This window comes from Loxodonta africana, chromosome 3, assembly GCF_030014295.1.
Source record: "Loxodonta africana isolate mLoxAfr1 chromosome 3, mLoxAfr1.hap2, whole genome shotgun sequence".
In the NCBI taxonomy this organism is placed as follows: domain Eukaryota; kingdom Metazoa; phylum Chordata; class Mammalia; order Proboscidea; family Elephantidae; genus Loxodonta; species Loxodonta africana.
Genome location: NC_087344.1, coordinates 154,621,616 through 154,646,813, shown reverse-complemented (window position 1 = coordinate 154,646,813; position 25,198 = coordinate 154,621,616). Strand labels below are relative to the sequence as shown.

Genomic DNA, 25,198 nt, shown 5'->3' with positions numbered 1-25,198 from the left:
TGCTCACTTACAACATTCTGTGTGCTCTGATGTCTTGGTAGTTTTCCGTGTCTGTTTTCAGCATTTCAAGCCTTAGTTCTTCCTGAATGGGCTGAGGTGATTTTGCTTTTCCTTAAAATTTCCCTAAGGTTTCTCAAGGCTGCTCCTTAAGGTAATTTTATTTCATAGCTCTTGGCATTTCTCTCCTTAAGCATTTTAGTTTTACATTTAGATCAACTACGTATTTTGTATACAGATAGGCGTGTCTGTATTGCACTGTCACTTATGTAAGTGCTCTTCAGCATTTCTTCTTCCCTTTTAATCAAAATGAGGAAATAGAAAATGTTTTCTTATGGTAGTTTTGCACATGCGCCTACAAGGAAATGTGTATCTAGTCTCTGTGGGAACTGTAACTGATACATCTCAAGGAAGCAAATGCATGATGGCTAAAATTTTAACTCTGCCAAATGTTTACGGGGAAAGACAGAAAAATCAGCAAACTCACATACTGTACTTCAGTTTAACCTAGTAATTCTAAGGCTAACAACTCATGTATGAGCCTCTGTTTACACCCATTAGTGTATGAATTCGTTACGTTGTGCCTCTCATACAAGGGAACCCATTTCAAACATCCTTTCGTGTGTACAGTGTAGGAAAGCTTACTCCAAGGAGTGGCCAGTTAGTTGAAGTACCCACAAGATGCAAAGTGGACCCTTTTGACCACACCCTGTGGTCAGCTGAGAGCTTCCTTGATGAAGACGACTGTCATCTAACTACATCAGTGCCATACATCTCTTTCACTGGGAAGGATTTCACAATTGTATATCACGAGAGCTGGGATTCCCTATTCTGTGTCATCCTGGGGAAAGCTTTGATAGCAGGTTTGTTCCTGAGACACATAGATTATCCAGAGTGTGTGTCATTTGTTCGTAGATAATGGGGGATTGATTATATTTTTTATTCATGACAAGTTGTGATTAATAGACTTCTTATATTCACTGCAGTAAAGGGATATTTATTGTTTTGCTAAAATTTTAAATTTAAATTTGATAATTTGGATAATTAAGCTAAGATTCCTGCTTTAAGTGTGTGTATGTGTGTGTGTGTGCGTGGTGGGAGGAGGAATAGCTGTTGAAACTGATTTTTTTTTTCTAAGTAATGGTGCCTATTCTCAGTTGGCAGAGAATAGCTATCCAGAATGCTGTTCAGGTCTACTGAAAAGATTTAGGGAAGTTGTAACTAGTTTAATAACCATCTGTGGAGTGACATCGATTGACACACCCAATTACACAAGAGCTGAGTCTGAGAACAGTTGATGTGCAATCATCCCATCAACATCTGCTCATCATTATCAACAACAATAATGGCTCAACTATTTGGAGCCACATGAAAAGACAGTGTACCCATAGCAAAGGGTAAGTCAGACCTGACAAAGCCATAACCTTCCCCATCCCCTTGTTCCCAAACTTCTCTTTAAGCATACCCTTTTGTGAGGTTTTGAAAGAGTTCATTTTACTTCTTGTTTTTCATTAGTTTTCCTTCTTTAATACCATGTACTTTCAACTCAGATTCTTGCCAAAACCAGGAAGGGCCAGTGTACTGTGGGTGATTTTTCTAAGTTGTTTCTTTGCCACGTGGGAGCCTTCACTTCTATGTTTTCGTGTTGCTTTATGTATATGAAAGTATGCAGGGATCTTTTCAAATTTACATTTTTGTCACAAATGCTATTAAACCACAGGTGGGCATTTGCTAATATGAATTATTTTGGCTCACTGTGTATGGAAGAGAAGGGACCAGCTCACAGGGATACATTTGCATGTTGAGAAGATAATATCTAATAGTTTGCAAAGCACTTCTGTGTGCATTGTGTCTTTGAGACAAGGCAGTGTATGCATTTGTAGAAACTGAGACACAGACCCAATGAGACCTAATCCAAGGTCACACTACAAATAGCTGGGCTAACTGGGAGAACCAAAGCCAGGTCTTCTGTCTGTTCCTTGGCATGTGATTGGATCATTGTTTTATTGGCAGAAATATGGAATCTTTCTGTTTTTAAAAGGCACCCTTTTGCCCTCAGAAGGTATGTTAGAAATTTTTTCCAGAATGGAAAAAAAGGTAGTTACATTTTATCACTTTAGATAAAAAAAAACTTTTGGGTTTTCTCTAAATCTTGGTGATTCTGATGAGGGTCCCATGGCACCGCAGGGCTTCTGAGTAAGACTCCTTTTGAGAAATGAAGATTTTATAGAAATTACTGAGCTTTTCCATGGCTTTCTGCAGTAGTAGGCTCAGTCTAGTGATAGATGTATGTTCTTTAATTTATCAACACATTACAGACCTTAGCTCGATAGCAGTGGGTTTTTTAGTGGGTAGTGTCTTGTTATCTTCTTTACGAGGTATACATCTGTGTACAGATTGGATGCTTAACAAGTTCTTGTCGATTTGGCAACCAGTGGCCAAAGACCAGGCAAGAATTGCTAGAGTAGTGCCATGTATCTTCAGCACCAAAATGGCTGTTTGCAGGCTGACCGTGAGACTTCGCTCATCTTTTAGAACTGATAGAGAGTTTCAGGGAAGCAGCCTGGGCCTGCAGTCCAGCAGTCTTGGTACAAACAGTGCAAGCCCAGAGAACGTAAGAGATCATTTGGAAATAGGTTTTGCATTCCTTCTAGGATTCAACTCTTGCTGAAAGAGGGCCTCTGTGTTAGTTTAGGCTCCTCTTGGTGCTGTTACTCTGAGTTGGAGTTGATTCACAGTAATGGTTTTGTTTTTTTGGTTAGTGATGTAAGGAAAGTAGGAGAAAAGTTGAGAAGCAACCCTTGGGACTTCCTTAAAGGTTAATAGCTCACTCTAAAGGTCTGAGTTGAGCTAGTAATGAGTAGTTCATTACGCACTAGGAACAAGATGTACAGAAGTCCCCTGGGATGTATGTGTAGTTCCCTGGTGTGCATCAAGTTTTGGAGAGCTTGTTAGGATAGTACAGGTTGATGGGCTCACCTCTGGAGTTTCTGATTCTTTTGGCTTGGGGTGGGGCCCTGGTAATTTGCATTTCTTTCCTTTTTTTTTTTTTAAATTGTGTTTTAGGTGAACATTTACAGAGCAAATTCGTTTCTCATTCAAAAATTTATACACGAATTGTTTTGTGACATTGGTTGCAATTCCTGCAATGTGTCAGCACTCTCCACTTTCCACCCTGGATTCCCTGTTTCCATCGTCCAGTTGTCCTGTCCCTTCCTGCCTTCTCTTTGCTTTTGGGTAGATAATTTGCATCAAGTTCCTAGGTGATGCTGATGCTGCTTTTCTGGGAACTATGCTTTGAGAACCACTGACCTAGAGCCACCTCGGGGTGGTTGGATTTTTGGGCAGGGGGTGCTATGCAGGCTTGGCTGGGATCTCTTCATAGCTCTTCCAGTGTGTAGAGGGGATCTTTCAGGTGTATTTATTATTCATTCAACAGATATTTGACTGCCTGCTATGTGCTGGGCACTGTTACAGTTCTTAGGGGATACTTTGAAGAAAACAGACAAAAATTCCTGCCTTATGGGAACTTTAATGAGTATAAACCAAACCAAACCCACTGCCATTGAGTTGATTCCGACTCATAGTGACTCTATAGGACAGGGTAGAACTGGCCCATAGAGTTTTCAAGGAGCGCCTGGCGGATTTGAACTGCCAACCTCTTGGTTAGCAGCCATAGCACTTAACCACCACACCACCAGGGTTTCCATAATGAGTATAGGCCAGGATTAACCAGATGGCAGTTCTGCTGGTTACTTACTAATGCTTGAAGTCAACCAGTTCCTCTTCCTAGCCTCTTCCACTTATTCTGCTTTCTTTTGGAATCTTCAAATTTAGTAATAACGATACTGATATTAATCAGCATCAGAGTAGCTTTTTATTGCACACTTATTATATGTCAGACACAATGGTATTTTAATCTCAATTTAAAAGATGATGAGTTAAAGCTTTGACAGAGTTGATAACTTACCCAAGATTATACAGCTAGTTAGTGGTAGATCTGGGATTCAAACCCAGGTCTATTTGACTGCAAGCCACCACTCTTTACTACCATAGTGTAGTCCAGTGTTTGTAAAACTGCAGGTCATGACTACTAGTGGGTCATGAGATCAGCTTCATAGATCTCAAATAGCACTTTGGGGGAAAAAAAGGAATGGAATGGAAAACACAGGCAGTCCCCAGGTTGTGAGTGTCTGATTTACATACAACCTATATTTATGAACCAACCCTGGTAAAGCCTATTATATTAAAAATCCAAGGTACATACAGTGGCTCGTAATAACAAATGGGCACTGCTTTGTGACACACATCAAACGTTATTATTACTCTATTACTACGTAAAAGATGTTTTAGTGTATATGGAAGTGTTTCTTTAATGATTTCTATGCATAGAAAAGTACACTATACTAAGATAAACATTTAACTAACTAATGTTAGATATGCACCATACCTAACTGTTCCAGTTTACCTATAAATTCAACCTAAATACAGACTTAGGAACAGAGCTCATTTGTAATCTGAGGACTGCCTGTGCTACATAGTAAGAGAGCACTCTGATGTAAAATATATTTCTTATTGTGGGTCATAGTAAAAAATGTTTGTAAGCTATTCCCTAATTAGCTATGAGACCATAGGTCATCTAATTATTGCTCCCTCTTTTTAATTATTTTGTAAACAGATTAGAAAACGTAGGCCCTAGAAAAGTAAGTTATTCTTCAAGATCACAAAATAGTCCATGGTGGTACAAAGATATGCCATCTGACTTTTTAGCTTGTGTTCACTGGTTTATCCCTCACACTGTGCCTGCTTCCTTAAAATGCACTAAAATCATTGGGAATTGAGTCTTTTCATTCCACATGATGGGAAGTATGCCACTGAATCTTAAGGGATATGGACAGAACCTGAGAAGGGAAGTTGAATCCCAGCCTGCCCTGGGTAGGTAAAAATTCTACCATGGAGCCACCAAAGCATGTAGATAAGTATGTAACATTTCTGCTGTTAGATCTGGTGTACTTGGTGGAATGAAGATAATAATAGTAATATTGATTAGCAGTGCCGGGCTGTAAGCATGTTTCATATATTAACTCACCGAATTACTAATTGTTTTAACATGGCTGGTACATGAACTTGGCTATTTTGAGTAACAGAGGGCATCCCACCAGCATGAGTTAACACTTCTCTATACTGTCCCCAGTTCCTCATTTTGTTCCTGCTGCATTCAGAGCTATTTTCCTCTTAGCCTGGCTTACCTGGGGATGATTTCAGCTTTATTTCTTTTGCCAAACCATTGGTCTTCGTTAGGGCTCATTTTGGTTCTGGTTTCTTTCCCCCTTAACATAGTACATTGCTGATTTGGACCAGGGGCAGGACTATGCGTCATCAGTGTGATCAAGTGATGGTATATGTTGGCCTCCCATGCATGATGCTGCCCCAGCCACTTTACGCGACAGAGCCTACAGCCTGTCCAGGAGCAATGAGGGACTCTTTGGAAATCACTTGAGAATACTTAAAAACCCTACTAGTGCCATGTAGCATCTTCCAAACAGTCCTTCATCAGGGAGGGAGGCTGATATATTCTAGTTAGAAGAAGTGCATATGCCGGGCATGAACCAAGTCAGGATGGGATGAAAAACTTAACTGTGGATCATAAGTTTCGAGAAGGAGCCTAAGAGACCTGGAAGATTGAAGCGATTGGCCCTTGGTCAGATGGCTGGATGATAGAGACCCTGGACTGGAATGAGGTCATCACTCTGTGGCCTCTTTCAGCCACAGATATGCTCACCGGTTTTCTTCCAAATACCTGGTTACAGGAAAGAGTGTATGTCAATTACCCTGTTGTTACCTGACTCATGGTGACCCCATGCTCAGTGGAACGTAATGCTGCTGGTGATTAGTTCTGGATGGATTAGACCATTGTGTTCCATGAGATTTTCATTGGCTTATTTTTGGAAGTAAATTACCAAGCCTTTTTTCCTAGTCTTAGTCTGGAAGCTCTGCTGAAACTATTCAGCATCGTAGCAACATGCAAGCCTCCACTGGATCGAACCCTGGTCTCCGCTATGGAAGACAAGAGTTCTACCACTGAACTACCAATGCCCCCTTCACTTACTCTGTGTTGTTGTATGTTAGCTGCTGTGGAGTCAGTTCTAAATCATGGCAACCCCATGTGTGAAATAGTAACCCCAGGAAGATGTACCCACTTTATCCTGTTTCTTTATATTTTTCTGGCATACTGTGTACCCTCAGGGGTGTATGTGCCCTAGTTTGAGAAATGTGGGGGTAAAACAAGAGATTCCAAACTATTAAAAATGTATGCCCCCAGAAAAACATTTTTGAGCGTAGACACCTCCCTAAATAAATAGATATTTATAAATTTTATACATGGGCAACTACTAAACCATATAACCCTGTTGCTGTTTAGTTGATCCTGACTCATAGCGACCCTATAAGTCAGAGTAGAACTGCCCAATAGAGTTTCCAAGGAGTGCCTGGTAGATTTGAACTGTTGACCTTTTGGTTAGTGGCTGTAGCACTTAACCACTACACCACCAGGGTTTCCATATATGCATATGTTAACTATTAAACCAAAACCAAGCCAGCTGCCATAGCGTCGATTCTGGCTCATGGTGACCCCATGTGTGTCAGAGTAGAACTGTGCACCATAGGGTTTCCAATAGCTGATTTTTTGAAAGTAGATCCTCAGGCCTTTCTTCTGAGGTACCTCTGGGTAGACTTGAACCTCCAACCCTTCAGTCAGCAGCTGAGTGCGTAACCATTTGTGCTACCCAGAGACTCTAAATTAACTGCCATTAAAGCCTAATCTTATATTTTTTAGACAATAAATATATAGAGGTTCTAAAATTTCATCCAGTATTCCAATGGATAGTCTTGCATCTCTCCCCCGCTCAGGATACAGACACCCCGTTTTGCAGACCACTGGTCCAGACTGTAGATGGAGAAGTTTAAAGTCAAAGCTATTGGTTCTTTTGTGAGATAGGTTATTTTTTCATCCCAGTGTTTCTGATTTCCATCTGGAAAAAAGTTTTTGAATTAAAAAAGCTGTTTTTCCATAGTGAAGATATGGATGGAGAATGTGAATTATGTGAAGTAGGGTAAATGTCTTCTTGAGAAATAATATTGTTAAAGTATTTATCTAAAAAGAATTGACACCTTTTCTTTTGTGTTCTGGATTGGTGTAAAACACTTGTTTGACACCTCTGGGTGGATTTGGATTGCCAATCTTTAGGTCGGTAGTCAAGTGATTAACCATTTGTACCACCGAGAGGCTCCTAATCCGTAGTTGCCAAACCAAAAACCAAACCCGATTCCACCTCATAGCGACCCTATAAGACAGACTAAAACTATCCCATGGCATTTCCAAGGAAGGGCTGGTGGATTCAAACTGCCAGCCTTTTAGTTAGCAGCTGAGTTCTTAACCACTGTGCCACCAGGGCTGCTTGGTAAATGTTTAGTAATTTTTTTTTTTAATTCCTTCAGTCTTAATTAGACATCAGACTGCAAATGACAGAGCAATAGGAGGACATTGTATCAAATTTTCCTATAGAATACCTTGAGTGATACTGGAGGCGTTCGGGGGTTGTTGATTTGTGGTAGGCCTTCTTCAGTATCACCCAAAGTTGAGTAGGACATTTAACCAGAAGTAATTAAAGAAAATAAAGTATATAGTTCGTCTCAGAGTTTGGAAGCCCAGAACCATAGAGATTAAAACAAGGATACATGGAACAAAATCCACTGAAAGGTTTTTTGGTAATTAGTAGAAATTCCATTTTTATAATGAAATTGAAAGTAATAACACTGGTTATCATTTGTGGAGATACTTTGGAGAGCAAATTACAGAGAGATAAAACTCACTTTGACTATACAGTTAGCAGAGCCAGGCAAACTCAGGGACAAGTATATATATATGTAGGTATTTCTAAATAATTTCTATGTTTCTTCAGCTGTGGGGATACGAATCACATAAATATTAAAACAACTCAGTTCATTACTTAAGTTACTAGAAAAACAAGTTAAACCAAGCACATGTCCTATGGAGGGTGAGTCAACAGTGTCATTTTAACATAAGGAGGGGCTGTACATAAAATGAGTTATTCCGAGGCCTGTGGTTTTCCTCCAGCTGAGCAAAGACAGCTGTTGTTTCAAAAGTGGAGCTTAGATGCGCAAAAAGAAGTTGCCCATTTCCTTTCTTTCTTGATTATGACCTTTTAGTTTTCTTTCAAAAATCCATTTCCCCTAGATTTCTGTCATCAGATTTCCTGAATTCTGACGGTGTTTATTTACATCCACAAAAAACAAACCTGTTACATAGATCACTTTTTCATTTTCCTTACATAATTTTTTAAAAGGATATTTGGCATCATATACCAACCCTGGTCCTTGAACTGGTGGATGATTTAAAATAAATTTTTAAACTATGAAAAAGCCTATAACAAATATTATGTTCTATACTTATTTACAAATAGGTCTGTAACAAATACCATGCTCTATGTTTATTTACAAATAGATCTATAACAAATAATATGCTCTATGCTTATTTACAAAGAGCGTATTATTTGTTATAGACCTGTTTGTCAATAAGCATAAGCATATTATTCGTTAGAGACCTATTTGTAGTTTAAAACTTTGTTTTAAATTCATCCACCAGGGTTCAAAGACCAGGGTTGGTATATGATGCCCAAATATCCTTTAAAAAAATATCATTAGGAAAGTGAAAAAGTGATCTATGTAACATGTCACTATTCTCTACAGTGGGTTAGTGGTGTGGGCATGAAGTAAGGTGGTTATTTTATGGAACAGTATACCAAAGTGTAGTAATGAAATTTATACTTTTTGCTGTGAAAGACAAGAGACTGGTGTGCTCAGCCATGTGGGAAAACAGTGCTGTGATCAGTCTGAGGTTTGCTAAACTGGGATCCAGCAGCATTTAAGGGAATGTGTCTGGATAGTTCATTTCTTGGTTTGGGAAGATGAATTTTTTGTCTGTTTTTCCTCTCAGCTGATTCCTTCAATTGGAGAGAAGACCAGATGAAGAAAATATTCTGTCATGGCAGTTCTTGGTTTACCACATTAGTTATTACCCGCCTTCTCTGAATAGCAGGCCACACTTTTCCTGTTTAGTGGTTCAGTGTTCTCTAACTTAACTGTAGATGTGTTCTTTGGAGGGATTATTTCTAATCAATTGAATTACGGGTAGCATGGTCAAATGATGATGGGTTGCCTACTCTTAATAGTTGTCACCATTTTTAAGAGTAAAATCCTGTCAAAATGAGGTATGGTTATTCTTAGGATCTGATTTTATTTCTAATTCTGTAATTTCCTTCTGCTTCTGTGATGTTACTCTATTAGTGGAAAGAAATGGTATCTAGTTACTGTTTTACAAAGGAAGAAGTCTATACAGTTTCTGCCATTCTTTTACCTCATAGGGTAGGGTGTCCCCCCCCCCCCACCCTTTCCTGAGAAGTAATACTGAATCCTAGAGTTGGCGAGTTTTCAAAAATGGGGTTCTTTTGTTGTGGAGGTAAAGGTGATACTAATGAATGGATGTCAGTCCTTGTTAGGGCACATGTGTGAAGGGTGGTTCTGAAATGCAGGAGTGGTGGCCCCTCTTGTCTCTGAAACTCAGTCCTGGTTTTGCCTTTAACAAGCACATGGCCATTAGCTGATCTTTGGAGTAAAAAAAAATTTTTTTTTAATGTACATGGCTGATATGTGGGTGTTTATCTGTGTGAGAGTATTATAATCACAAATGTATAATCACAAATGTATATTATAGATATTTGCAGGTTATAGTAGATACCAGGTTTTTCCAGCTGCATATCTACAGATGTAGTGAGTAGAAGGAACCCAGGACCAGTAGCTAAAAGACTTGCATTCTAGTCCTGGCTCTGCCACCTTGGCTTGTATGATGTTGGGCAAGTCCCTTATTTCCTTGAGTCACAGTTTCCTCTTCTGTGAAATGGTGCTAATACCAGTGTTGCATGTCTCCCGGGGTTGTTGTGGGGATCAAATGAGATCATTTGTATGAAAATGTCTTGTAAACTCTGAAGGTATTTTTATTATAACATTGTCTTTGGCCAGTTGATGTGGGTATGGTCAACCTTCTCAGGATTAAGGGTTCCAGAGTTATGAACTGACTTTGTGATTTGTTTGGCCACAGTTTTTACATAGGCCATAAAATACTTGCAGGCTTGGGTAGGTGAGTATAGGTGGAAATCAACTGAAATCCCTGCTCATTAGATGTTGGGATGTTAGTCTTAAGTACACTCAGTGGAGTGCTGCCTGATATCTTACTTTTCTTTATGATGCCAGTCAACACTGACTCCATCTTTGTTAGAGTAGGAGTCCATTACTCTCATTTTACTTGAAGGACATTGACCAGCCAACTGACTTAAACAGCTAAATTCTGAAATTCACATCTTTAGTTAACTCTTCTGGGGTAAGGTATTGTGGGCTAATAAGCAACATCATGATAAATGGAGAAAATATTGAAGTTGTCAAGGATTTCATTTTACTTGGATCCGTAATCAACGCCCACGGAAGCAGCAGTCAAGAAATCAAACAACGTATTGCATTGGGAAGATCTGCTGCAAAATACCTCTTTAAAAAAGCAATAAACCAGGGACTCCAGCAGCCTGAGACCAGAAGAACTAGATGGTGCCCAGCTACCACCAATGACTGCCCTGACAGGGAACACAACAGAGAATCCCTGATGGAGCAGGAGAAAAGTGGGATGCAGACCTAAATTTTAGTGAAAAGACTAGACTTAATGGTCTGACGGAGACTAGAGGGACCCCAGAGGTCATGGCCCCACACTTTTAGCCCGAGACTAAAACCATTCCCGAAGCCAACTCTTCAGACAAAGATTAGACTGGACTATAAGACATAAAATGATTCTGGTAAAGAGTGTGCTTCTTAGCTCAAGTAGACACATGAGACTATGTGGGCAGCTCCTGTGTGGAGGCGAGATGAGAAGGCAGAGAGGGACAGGAGCTGGTTGAATGGACATAGAAAATACAGGGTAGAGAGAAGGAGTGTGCTGTCACATTGTTGGGAGAGCGACTAGAGTCACATAACAATATGTGTGTAAGTTTTTGTATGAGAAACTGACTTGAACTGTAAACTTTCACTTAAAGCACAACTAAAAAAAAAAAGGTATTTTCATGGCCCAGCCAACTTGACACACAACCTTAACCATCACTGCCCACACCTTATCGACTTGGTGCCTGTACCCAACGCCTTAAACCATATACAATCTCTAAATAAAGATAATTACAGTCAAATTTGCACCTAACTTGCTGTAACAGGCGTACAACTGAAATTGCACTAGCCCCATTTACATCTTGTATTTCATATTAAGCAATGGAATAAGGGAGAGAAGATACACGTTGTCATGGACTGAGCTGTGTCCCCCAAAACATGTGTTGACTTGTTGAGGCCATGATTCCCAATATTGTGTGGTTGTCCTCCCTTTTGTGATTTTCCTATGTGTTATAAATCATTATCTCTGCCTTTGGTTAAAGAAGATTAGGGTGGGATGTAACACTCTCACTCAGGTCACATCCTTAATCCAATGTAAAGGGAGTTTCCCTGGGGTGTTGCCTGCACCACCTTTTATCTTACAAGAGATAAAAGGAAAGGGAAGCAAGCAGAGAGTTGGGGACCTCATACCACTAAGAGATCAGTGTTGGGAGCAGAGCACGTCCTTTGGACCCAGGGTTCCTGAGCAGAGCAGCTCCTAGTCCAGGGGAAGATTGATGACAACTACCTTCTTCCAGAGCAAACAGAGAAAGCCTTGCCCTGGAGCTGACCCCCCTGAATTTGGACTTCTAGCTACTAAAAAAAAAGACTTTGAAAAAATAAATTTCTCTTTGTTAAAGCCAATTAAAAAAAAAAAGTGTTAAAAAGCAAAGATGTCACTTTGAGGACTAAGGTACGCCTGACCCAGGCCATGGTATTTTCAGTTGCCTCATATATATGCATGTGAAAGCTGGACAAATGAATAAGGAAAAATTGATGCCTTTGAATTACAGTGTTGATGGATAATACTGAATATATCATGGACTGCCAGAAGAAGGAACAAATCTGTCTCGGAAGAAGTACAGCCAGATTGCTCCTTAGAAGCGAGGATGGCGAGACTTCATCTTGCGTACTTTTCGCATGTTCTCAGGAGAGACCAGTCCTCGGAGAAGGACATCATGCTTGGTAAAGTTGAGGGTCAGCGAAAGAGAAAGACCTCAAGAAGAAGATGGATTGATGCAGTGGCTGCAACAGTGGCCTCAGACATGTGAGGATGGTGCAGGACCGGGCAGTGTTTTGTTCTGTTGTACTTAGGGTCACTATGAGTCGGATCTGACCCAGTGACACCTAACAACAGCATCGTGCCTTCCGAAGGTGTTGACTTTGGGTTATTTTCTGTCAAGGTGGGAGGGCACATAAAGAAGCAGCTTACTGAGCTCAAATTTATAAACTTGTTCTACTTAGCAATTCTAAAGCCAGATTATATTGGGGGAAGGGGAGGATACTTGATTCACTTGTTTTTTCTACAAAACTTAGAGAATTTGAGACTTTCTATGGTAACTTATATTGAGCTTATATTCAAAGTGATTACAATGCCTTGGTTTTAATATTTTCGATGAGGTAATGGGTTCTTTGGTGGGGAGGAGGAGAAATGTTATTTAATCACAAGTACTACACTAATAACCACATTCACTAAATCCTTTGTCCCATTGCTTGATCTGAGGGTTACTTACTTTAATAATGGTTTTCCAAAGCACTTAATCCTGTTAATGTGATGAAGTGATGGTGGGAAGGCCATTCCCACTGGGCCTGGAGTGGTGTAACTGGTAAAACTCCCTTTGTAAATCTTTCTTGTTCAACACTCTCATATCCCCAGAGTGGAATCAATTTTTATTAAGGACGTTATATTACGAGTGATAAATAAAGAGATTAAAGTATCTCCTCTGCCAGGTCATTGTGACCTTAGAAAGGTAGAATAAACTTGTCCTGATTTTGCAGACTTTCTTTTTGCCTTCTTTTATGAAAAATTAAGGACTTATTTATCATTTTCTTGGAGGGAGAGAAAACCACTTGCCTGCCCCTTCAACAGTTTCGTGTGGGAAACACTTGCCAAAGCATTTACTGTGTACCTGGCATTATAGCTGGCTTGAAGCCAGGTGGAACAGACATGGCTTAGGTGTTGCCTAGCCCCAGAATCTTTTGCTGCAACTCCCTAGGCCAGGTAGGAGGAGTGACAGCAGAGCAGATGAAATGGGATGTGGGACAGGGCATCTGCTTTTTTTTAAACCTCTAGGATTTATGAAGGGGCCCTGGTGGTGCAATGGTTAAGCACTCAGCTGCTAAACAGAATCTTAGAGGTTCAACCCACCCAGCAGCTCTTTAGGAGAAAGGCCTGGTGAGCTACTCCTGTGAAGATTTTACAGCCTAGAAAGCCCTATGGGGAAGTTCTGCTCTGTCACATGAGGTCGCTGTGAGTCAAAAACCACCTTGATGATGGCACCTAACGACAGGCATTTATGACTCATTTAAGAGAGTAGGGGAGGCACTGACCTTAAGAAAGTCAACACCCCTAACAGGACTTATTAAAAAATATACTTATGTGTGTGTGTGTGTGTGTGTATTTATTTTGGAGTTTCGGTTGTTTCTTTGTCCTGTCTGAGAATTTCAGACTCTGGAGCTGGAATAAGAGAAGTTTTTTGGCCTCTCTGGAACCAAGAAAGGCTTTGTCAGAGGCGAATCAGCTTTTCCTGTTTGCCAGATCAGGTATTGCTGCAAATGGAGAAACCTAGAGTTTCCTTCTGTGTTTGAAGATACACAAACATGGAAGGTTTACGTTCCAAGGTGGTCGTTTTTTGATGTAGATAGGTTTTGCTGCTTTTGCTGTAGATAGCCACAACAGGATGGGCGAGGAAAATGGATGTGCACGTTTACAAACCAGATCATGACTGTTAGTGTACTGGGCTGTTTTTGTTAGAGTGTTACAACTCCACAGAAATCTGAGTAATCTCGGAGATAAATTCTTGCTTACACTGATAATAAAGAATATGAGTAGTTGAAAGGTTTATGGAGTTGGAGGACTAGTTTGTTGGTTTTCTTTTTTAAAGAAGAATATGATTAGCATTAAAATTATCAGTTGTTTATCAAATTTCTTTAAGTGTACATTATTTTTCCTCCCATGGGCCAGTGGTTCCACCTTATGGTGGTATGGGCTGGCATTGGTTTCTATTTTGTTTGCCTTGAAGAAACAAGTCAAACATAGGGAGCAATTGAGACCAGAGCTCTAAATAAAAATACAAGTTTGGGGCTATATATTATGTTTTCTTCTCCCCTCAGTTTTTAATAAAGATATGTTATTTTCCTGCAGTCTACCTTTTTCTGTTCCAAAGTTGTTGACCCCAGGGATGTTCTCTGGAAGAGGGAATGGTATGCATGGACCATCTCCAGATTAATTTTCCTCTCATTGCTAGTTTCTATGCTTATCTGGAATATCCTGGGTATGAGCCCAGAGTTTAGAATTTTTTGAGGCTTTTGAGTTTAGATAATTCTCAGTGATGTGTGCAAGAATTTTGAGTTGAATACTGTCCACAGGTGAAGACTGTTTGTTTTTGGCTGCAGGTATAGCGCATCTGGAACCTAAATAATAATACAGAAATAAGCTGAATGTTAGGAGGACTCAGGGCTTCAAACTGGTTCATTCCAGTTCAAACCCCTGGTGAGAATTTGCATTTCCACCCTCGATATACTGAATCAGAATCTACATTTTAACAAGATCCCTAGATGAGTCTTATGTATAATAAATTTTGAAAACCACTGCTGTACTAGTGGTTCTTAGAATTGGTCCCTAACCAGCAGCATTAGCATCACCTGGGAACTTGTTAAAAATGCAAATTCTTAGCAGGGGTTTGAACCAGAAGGAACCAGTTTGAAGCCCTGGGAGGACCTTAGCTTCTGTAGTCCTGACTTTGAAACAGCTCTACATGTGGTTGGACTTTCTGTAGGACTCCCAGATCTCCTGACCACCCATTACACTGAATACGATGTTCCGGCAACCCCTGTCTCCAGCACTGATCTCTGTGAGCAGCCTTCATGGCGACCACCCAAGGGTTTGTTTGTTTGTTTGCTTGGTTTTTTCTTTATTGTGGTAAATATATATGTAGCAAAACATTCCACGTTTCAGAAGTCTTCACATACACAGTTCAGAGACGTTAATTGTGTTCATCATGTTGTTTAAACATCACCCTTATTCATTCCCAGATTTTTCCATCACCGACCAAGGATTTTTAAAAGAGCCTGTGGGAAAAGGATACGTTTGGGGAAATCTGAGGCTGTTCTCTTAGTTTTCCCTGTTTGGTCTCTTGAAATCTCCCTAATTTTACATGATAACATGTAACAATCTTAAAATTTTCCATTTTTATTTTTAACGTAGATAATTTTGTCCCTTCTTTCTTTTTGGTGCCTCTAAATTAACAAACAATGGAAATTGTCTACTCCATTTAAACAGTGTTCTTAACGATTTAAGCTAAAAGAACGCTTTGTTTCTTTTGGGTGGGTAAAAAGAAGATTATATGTATTTATAAAATTCTTTTCCAGCAAGGGTATTTAAAAGCATGTATTTAAAATTAAGCACTTTTTCTTTATTAAGCATTACTTAACAAAATAGTTTCTCAAAAGCTTTAGAAGGGACCGTTTACTACAAGCACAAGAAGTTGGTGACAGGCAGAATTTATCCCTGATAACAGTAGAAGGCATAGATAAGACAATGAAATAACACCTTGGATTGGCCTTTCTTGACCACTGATGCAGTGGTTAAGTGTTTGGCAGCTAACTGAAAGATCGGCAGTTCAAATCCACCAGCCGCTCCTTGGTAACCTTATGGGGCAGCTCTGCTCTGTCCTATAGGATCACTATGAGTCGGAATCAACTTGATGGCAATGGGTTTGGTTTTTTTTTTATGTGGGGGATAATTTTACTTCTAGATATGGTGTAACTTCTTCCTCTCCGTTGGGTTTTATTACACGGAGATCCTGATCATTCAGAATTTGTAAAGCCTTGTAATTATTTTAAGGAGTCCTTTTTTTTTTTAGTAGTGCAGTGGTTAAGTGCTCGGCTGCTAACCAAAAGGTTGACAGTTCAAACCCACCTGCCACTCCTTGGGAGAAACATGTGGCAGTCTGCTTCTGTAAACATTGCAGCCTTGGAAACCTTATGGGGCAGTTCTTCTCTGTCCTACAGGGTTGCTATGAGCTGGAATTGAGACGGCAATGGGTTTGGGTTTTTTTGTTTTGTTTTGTACTTATTTTGGTCAGTGTCTTTTTACAGAGGGGTTAGGTACTTACACTGAAGAAATAAACTTTGACTGCTTTGGATTAGAGTGGTGCTCATTGTTCTGTGTATGTGTGTCAGTGAATCTCCTTATGGGGAAAATGGTACTTTGTAATGAAAACAAACTAGCTTACAGTTCACATGGAATTTTTATTACTTTGTTTTCATGATTTTCCGTTTAGATGTAAATCATTTTGGATTCCTTTCAACCCATTTCAGTCATTTTTCTTTTTAACCCATAGTACACTGGCTTAAGATTCACCTGGGGCTATCTTCATTTATGCAAATTTTAAGTCAGGAGCTATCAAAGGTGTTTTAGTTTTGCGAAGAGTCTAGAGAAGTACAGTTCCACTTTCTCAACTTTACATCCCTGTTAAAGGCCAGGAAATTTGCACCATTTTTTTTTTTCTTTTCATTTTTTCTATTCCTTACACAAAATGAAACCTGAGTCATTGGGCACAGTCACATTTGGGTGTCCTTATGCTTACTAAAAGTAGAGCCTTAAACAACCTTAGACATGTAAACTGACTATTGAGTTTGTTAATAGGTTCTGTCTTAGTTATAGATCTTTAGTTGTCTGAATACCTTATTGAGTAACTGATTACCTGCTGAGGCCCAGGCACTGCGCTGGGCCCTGGGTAAACAACGTTGAGTCAATCATGGGGACTGCCTTCAGGAAATTAGCACAGAGGCAGGGGAGAGAGCTGGGTAAGGCAGCACTTATAACGCATCTTCACAGGATGCTGTGGGAACACAGAGAAGGGAGTTAGCAAGATGAAGAAGGAAGGAAGGGAAAAGATTCTCCAGGTAGAAGAACATACAGAGGGGATCATTCACAAATGAGCCACATCCTGACAGATAAGTACATGTGGATTTTTCAAATCTCCAGTTTCATATCGAAGAGCTAAATGCAGTAGTTTTATCCCCAAAATCCAGAGATTAAAATTTGACTCATGAGTAGATTTGAATCTTTCTGCAGTTGTTGAAAAGATGGAAAGATAAAGAGAAGAAACAGTGCATAGTACATTTCAATATAGCACAGCAGATACTGACAAAATTTTTTTTTTGCAATAAATCAATATTATAAAATAGGACAAAATTAGACTCTTTAGAATAAATGATTATTTTAGATCCATCACATCCCTGGGATGAATCTCTGTATAAAATGAAAATTCTTTCAGTAATGTAAAAAATACATTTATGTGATTTATAAACTAAGTTTTTGCTGATTATGTTTCCTTAAATCAAGATATAATTGAACAGCGGTAATATTTGTCCATGAACCGTATCACTGAAGCCGTAAGCCCTGTGGGTTTGGTATTGATATCTCTTAAGTAGGAAACATATTTTCTTTTAGATGATTCTGTAGAGGGCACAGAAATCCTTGGAGAAGTATCAGAAAAATAAAAATAAATGCAAATCCTTATTGCATTTATTTGCCTTTTAATCAAGACGCGTTTCAGGGAGGAGGACAGATGTTCTCCCACTTTGTTTTTATTTAAACGTGCCACTTGGGATTTGAAGCTTCCGCACTTCTTCTGTTTGTTTGGATTTTTTTTTTTTATGGCCTGATCCCAAAAAAATGGAATAAAAAATTTAGCGAAAGCTTTGTTGTTCGAAATTGCAGGGTGCTGCAAGAATTATTGCAAATCCCTGATGTCTCCTTGTCTGCCCTCAGTCCGCCTATTTTTGGTAATAAGCAAGCAGTCATTTTAGAAAACTTTGCTTTGTTCATTTTACTGAGCTTCTTCCAGACGCCATGTGCCAGAAGCAACAAGCCAACCACAGCCAGATCCTGGGGTGTTAACTCAGACTTCATTTCTCTGAAATACTGCTATTTGAAATTTGCATAAACGTTGAAGAGAAAATTGAAAGGGCCCTGTATAACCCCTCTTCACATATTTCAGGAGCCCCAGCCATTAGGGGCATTAAAATGTCTTCTGAATGAGCAGTGGCTACACAAACATACCATACTGCAGGCAGAGGGAGCAAGATATGAAAAAAGTCATGTGAGACCCACAGCAGACAGAGGCTTATTTGAAGAGGCTACAAAGCAACAAGTAATGCCAATTTAAAACGATTACATGTTAATATAAAGAGTGAAACACACTGAAGGCTGCTCAGATTACACTCGGCTGGGGTGCAGGCTTAATTAGTCATGTTAAAGAGATGCCTAAAACAAAGAAAGGCTTTTAAGCAAGTGATGTGTAGCTGGCATGATACTGAAAAGTCCTGGACAACCTAGGTACATGCCTAGAGGAAATTTTAAGAAAGCTTCCATCAAGTCTGGATACTGTTGGCCTGTCCCTAAATGGGCAAATTCCTGAGGAACTGGTACTGGTTAAAATCAATGACAGCTTATTCTGTTGTTTGTAGTATTTATATACAAATGAGGCTGATAAACTGGAAATAAGTACTAGAGCCTTATCTAGACAAACTTACAGTTAGGACTAAACACTTATCAAGGGTTCATGTATTTTGTAAAGATTCTTTTTGGAGTGATTCTGAGATTGATACTGAAAGAGTATGCTGTGGGTATATAATAAAAGCAATTTTTATTTTGTTCATTTATTTATCTCATTTGGGTAGGCCAAAATCTCTCTGCCCTTATCCCCAACTATTATCAATTAGGTTGTAGGGAGTCTGAGGACGGGGATTGTTTTATTGATCTTTGATTTCCATATAATGTCTAATAGAGTGCCATGCTCAGAGTAGCTCAACAAATATTGATAGCATTGTGTTAAAATTGAATGAAAATTTTGCTCATGTTTAGTGTTTCTTTTACTTCTAGTGAATCACTCTTTTTGTTTATTTCATTATGCTTAAGAAGAGCAGTGACCTTGGAGTTTTTGTAGTAACGGCCCCTGTAATGGAACTCTTAAACGCTTGGCTGTTAACCGAAAGGTTGGTGGTTCAAACCAGGGCTTCGAACTGGTTCTTCCTGGTTCAGTCATGGCCAAGGAAGCGAAATCAGAACAGACTCAAATTTGGGTGAACCGGAACCATAGCCAGAATAGGAAAAGTTATGGGTCAAAGGCTTGCTAGAAACCTAATCTCCCTCTTGAAAACAAGGACAGTGTATGCATTGCATAGAAACGAAATCTCTTGCCCTTTGGATTTTGAGCAGAGTCAGAAACACCAGTGCCCTGCTCAAAAATGGTGGCCGTGCCGACTGCACAGCTTTGAATGTATGTTGCTCTCCACAGTCCCACCAATAATCCAATTTCATGCATCAGGCTTCTGAAAGGGCTGACTATGCCTGACTATGCCTCTTCCAAGTCTCCCCTTCCAGGGTTTCAACCTGTAATTTTTCCCATTCTGGTTATTGTTCTGAATCACCCAAATTGTCAAAATTCAAGTCTGTTCCAGTTTCACTTCATCAGCCATGACCAAAGCCCTGGTTCAAACCTACCCAGTGACTCCTTGGGAGAAGGACCAGACAATCTGCTTCTGTAAAGATTACAGCCAAGAAAACCCTATGGGACAGTACTACTCTGTCACATGGGGTCACCGTGAGTCAGAATCAACTTAACAATACCCAACAAAAATTGCATCTTGTGATGGTAAAAAAAAAAAAAAAAAAGGTTGCCATTGAGTTGACTCGTACTCGTGGCAACCCCATGTATATTAGGGTACCACTGTGCTTCACAGGGGTTTTAATGGCTGATTTTTCAGAAGTAGATCACTGGGTCTTTCTTCTGAAACACTTCTGAGTGGACTCAAATCCTCAACCATCTGGTTAGCAGCTGAGCATATTAACCATTTGTACTACCCTGGGACACCATTCTTTCCAAGCAGAAGAATTTATTCCATTGATTGATATCACATCCTAAATTACCTAGTGCTTTCCAACTTTTCCAGGTTTCTGAATTTGTATAAACAGGAGTTAGATTAATAGAACAAGTTTCCTTAAAGGCATTGTTTATTATGTCGTCAGTTACCAGTAATTTAAGTACCTACTGTTTGCATCGTGGAAACTCTGATGGCGTAGTGGTTAAGAGATACAGCTGCTAACCAAAAGGTCAGCGGTTCGAATTTACCAGGCACTCCTTGGAAACCCTTCGGGGTGGTTCTCCTCTGTCCTACAGGGTCACCATGAGTCAGAATCGACTCGATGGCAACAGGTTTGGTTTGGTTTGGTTTTTATTTGCATTATACACTCAGCATTTCTCAAGGTGAAAGAACTGAAGACAAAATTTAGGCCTCGAGTTGCAAAACTGAAGGGTTCTACAGGGGAGGAAACCCTGGTGGCATAGTGGTTAAGTGCTATGGCTGCTAACCAAAGGGTCGGCAGCTCAACTCCACCAGATGCTCCTTGGAAACTCTATGGGGCAGTTCTAGTCTGTCCTATAGGGTCTCTATGACTCGACTGCACTGGGTTTGGTGGGTTTGGTTTTCTACAGTGAAAATATTTAACGACACAGGAAGCATCAAAAGAAGTTGGAAGGAATACACAGAGTCATTATACCAAAAAGAATTGGTCGACGTTCAGCCATTTCAGAAGGTAACATATGATCAAGAACCGATGGTACTGAGGAAAGAAGTACAAGCTGCACTGAAGGCATTGGCAAAAACAAGGCTCCAGGAATTGACAGAATACCAATTGAGGTATTTCAATAAATGGATACAGTACTGGAAGTGCTCACTCATCTATGCCAAGAAATTTGGAAGACAGCTACCTGGGTAACCAACTGGAAGAGATCCATATTTATGCCTATTCCCAAGAAAGGTAATCCAACCGAAGGCAAAAATTATCGAACAATATCATTAGTATCACACACAAGCAAAGTTTTGCTGAAGATCATTCAAAAGCAGCTGCAGCAGTTTATCCACAGGCAACTGCTGGAAATTCAAGCCGGATTCAGAAGAGGACATGGAACCGGGGATATCATTGCTGATGTCAGATGGATCCTGGCTGAAAGCAGAGAATACCAGAAGGATGTTTACCTGTGTTTTATTGACTGTGCCAAGGCGTTCGACTGTGTGGATCGTAACAAATTATGGATAACATTGCAAAGAATGGGAATTCCGGAACACTTAACTGTGCTCATGAGGGACCTGTACCACAGGTCAAGAGGCAGTCGTTTAAACAGAACAAGGGGATACTGTGTGGTTTAAAGTCAGGAAAGGTGTGAGTCAGGGTTGTATCCTTTCACCATACCTATTCAGTCTGTATGCTGAGCAAATAATCCGAGAAGCTGGGCTCTGTGAAGAAGAATGGGGCATCAGTATTAGAGGAAGATGCATTAACAACCTGCGTTATGCAGATGACACAACTTTACTTGCTGAAATTGAAGAGGACTTGAAGCACTTACTGATGTAGATCAAAGACCGCAGCCTTCAGTATGGATTATACCTCAACATAAAGAAAACAAAAACCCTCACAACTGGATCAATAACCAACATTATGATAAGTGGAGAAGAGATTGAAGTTGTCAAGGATTTCATTTTACTTGGATTCACAGTCGACACCCATGGAAGCAATAGTCAAGAGATCAAAAGATGCATTGCATTATGCAAATATACTGCAAAAGACCTCTTTAACGTGTTGAAAAGCAAAGATGTTACCTTGAAGACTAAGGTGCACCTGACCGAAGCCCTGGTTTTTTTTCAGTCACCTCATATGCATGAGAAAGCTGGGCAATGAATAAGGAAGACCAAAGAAGAATTGACACCTCTGAATTGTGTTGGCGAAGAATATTGAATATACTGTGAACTGCCAAAAGAACGAACAAATCTGTCTTAGAAGAAGTAAAACCAGAACGTTTTGCATCCTTTGGACATGTTATCAGGAGGAATCAGTCCCTGGAGAAGGACATCATACTTGATAGAGGGTCAGGGAAAAAGAGGAAGACCCTCCAGGAGATGGATTGACACAGTGGCTACAACAGTGGGCTCAAGCATAACTACAATTGTGAGCATGGTGCAGGACCAGGCAGTGTTTTGTTCTGTTGTACCTTGGGTCGCTATGAGTTGGAAGCCGTTCTTGAGCTCTATCTATGTAGCAGGCATTGTTCTAGACACCTTAAATGTCTTAATGTAGTTAATCCTCACCACAGCTCTAAGAGAGATTATCGTTATTTTCCAGATGAAGAAATTGAAGCACAGAGAGGATGCAGAGGTGGTAAATGATGGCACTAGAATTCAAGCCCAGATTTGTCTGATTTTGGGGTCCACACTTTCAACCACTACACTGTACTGTCTTAAATATACAGAAAAGAATAAATGTTTTCTATCCTCTAGGAACTTAGAAGCGAAAACAGAGCTAGAAGACAGCATAGAATTAAATGCTGTGTTGTGAGTTATGAGTGTTATTCAAGAGTAGAGGGAAATCTGTGAGCATGAGAACCACCCAAGGAGGCTTTTTGGGCAAGGCAGGAGGTGAGCTGGGGCTCAGGAGGAATGGGTAGAATTTAGACAGTGAAGGGGAAAAGACAGCAGTCAGAGGAAGCGGAGAGGCAGGTGGAGGCATGGAAATGAGTTCAGTGGTGATTCGTTCAGACAAGAGGGGCTATACTGCGCAAAGACTGCATTAAAAACAGTAGGAGATAATAGTGGGTAGGCTCCACGGGAGAAAGATGTGGCAGTCTGCTTCCATAAAGACTGCAGCCTTGGAAACTGTATGGGTCTCTTCTGCCCTCTAGGGTCGCCGTGGCAATGGGGTTTAAGGTAGCTCCAATCTTGAAGGCCCAGGCAAGGGTTTTGCCTGAAAGAAGTACAGAATGGCCTGTCTCTGGAAGAAAAGGTGCTGTGGCTCAGTGACAAGGCATGTGCTTTAGCATGGGCCAGACCACTCAGCTGGTTCTCCTGAGAATCAAACTGAGGGGAATTTCTGAGAAATGAGTAAGAACTGAAAGCCACTGTAGGTTGGACAGCAGTGGAGTGACACGCTGGAAGTGGTGCTTCTGGAAGTTTAGATGCAATTAGAGTAAAATTCTTACCATTTTGGGGGAACTGGGAAAAATGGATGTCTTCGTTCTCGTCTAAAAATGGATTCTGTGAATAAGCTTATTTAAGAAAGAAAGGGGGAAAAAAACCCTTTGCTCATTGGAACATTTCACAATCTTGACATTTTTCAAACATATGTAAGTCTGAGTGTGTCATTTCCCTTGCTTAAGACGGCCTCGGAGCTCACCCTCACACTTAGAGTAGAAGCCTTGATCCTTACTGCGGTCGAATCCCTACCTGCTTCCCATGCCTGCTCCTTTCACTCTGCCCCTCACTTACCAACCTCTAGCCACAAACCTGGACTGCCTGCCTCATTCCCATCTCAGGGCCTTTACACTGGCTGCTTCCTCTGCCTGGGCTGCTCTTCCCCCATATCTCTGCACAACTTCAGTTTATTTAAGTTGTAGCCGAAAGGACACCTTCCTAAGGAGGCCTTTCCCAGGCACCCTCCACCCTAGCCTCCGTGATTACTTTTTATCCCATTACTCGGTTCTGTTTTCAACATAGCAGTTATCACTGTCTGAAATGATTTCATTTATTGATTGATTTATTATCTGTCTTTCCCAAATAGGAATAAGGTTCCTAAGGATAGGGACTTTGTTTCATTAACCATGTTATCCCTGACATCAGGGCCTGCGCCTGAAATAGTAGATGCTCAGTATATTCTGAATATTAGGAGGCTAGTCGCCAAATAAGGAGCCTGGCGGTGCAGTGGCTAAGCACTCAGCTGCTAACCGAAATGTTGGTGGTTCAAACTCACCAGTTACTCCAAGGGAGAAAGATGTGGCAGTCTGCTTCCGTAGAGATTACAGCTTTGCAAACCCTATGGAGCAGTTCTACTCTGTGCTGTAGGTTGCTATGAGTTGGAATTGATGCAATGGCAATGCGTTGGGTTAGTCCCCAAATATACCACACTCAATATGTGTGAAAATTGTAAATTGGCTTCTAGATGTCCTGTCACATTGCCAAATGATGGAGTGACAAGATTGAAATCTACTGCTTCTCTTTGTTTTTGCAGGTGGGGTAGGCATACACATACAATACAGAGATGCGTACACACCCACAAACAGTACATAAGATTAATTTCAGTTAGCCAGCAATTATTGAGTGCCACTGTTTGTAGCTTAAGATGAAAATTTGGGAGAAAAAGTCACTCTTTTTGTGACTGGTTTCTCTGGGTCTAATCATCAGTTCTACGACTATAGTAGAAGCATTTCAGTTTTCACACTACAAATGGGAGTGATGTTGACTTCAGTTTCTTTGTTAAATTTCAGTGTTTTACACTGGAGACATTTCCAGTGTTTTATACCGGAAAAAAATTAAGTTGAATTTTCAAATGAGGCCTTTCCCAGTTTCACCTTCATGGCTTTGCATTATCAACATTTCAACTTCGCTTTGTATGGCAAATAATTATAGTATTCATTTAGAAGTAGCCCCTGAGCAAAGTCATGAGTCTCAAATTTTTATTTTTCTTTTGTTTATTCAGGCAGTATGTTATTACTATCTAGATTATCCAAGATCTTTAATGTATTATTATGGAGTTTTAGGGGATTCCTTAAAGTGGCCATTCATGGCTTAGCACAGTTGTTCTTAAAGTGTGGCCTCCCACTCAATAGTATCAGCATCACCTGGGAACTCCTTAGGAATGCACATTCTCAGGCCCCACCCTAGACCTGCTGAATCAGAAACTTTGGGGGTGGGCTCAGCAATCTGTGTTTCAACAAGTCCACAAGGTGATTCTGATGCACACTAAAATTTGAGAACCATGGCTTAGTAAAGTTAAAGGTTCAAGGTTGCATGATCCCACAGATCAACCAAGTGGTATTAATTATTAGCCTGGTAAGCCCACCTCCTTTGAGGTTACTGCATTTTTGATTGGTTCTCTAAGGCTAGG

The 25,198-nt window shown here is 40.2% G+C and overlaps 1 protein-coding gene across 3 annotated transcripts in view; it reads left to right on the top strand.

Annotated features, from left to right (window-relative positions):
• Nucleotides 1–25,198, top strand: part of NOTCH2 (notch receptor 2) — a 217,866-nt gene that overhangs the window by 61,915 nt on the left and 130,753 nt on the right. Inside the window, exon 1 of one of the 3 annotated variants that reach the window (XM_064282355.1) lies at nucleotides 9,485–12,301. The exons of the other annotated variants lie outside the window; for them this stretch is intronic. Coding sequence (XP_064138425.1) covers nucleotides 12,175–12,301 — 127 coding nt within the window. The 5' untranslated portion in view covers nucleotides 9,485–12,174. Of the gene's footprint in view, nucleotides 1–9,484; nucleotides 12,302–25,198 lie in introns of those variants that run through there. 3 annotated transcript variants of the gene reach the window in all.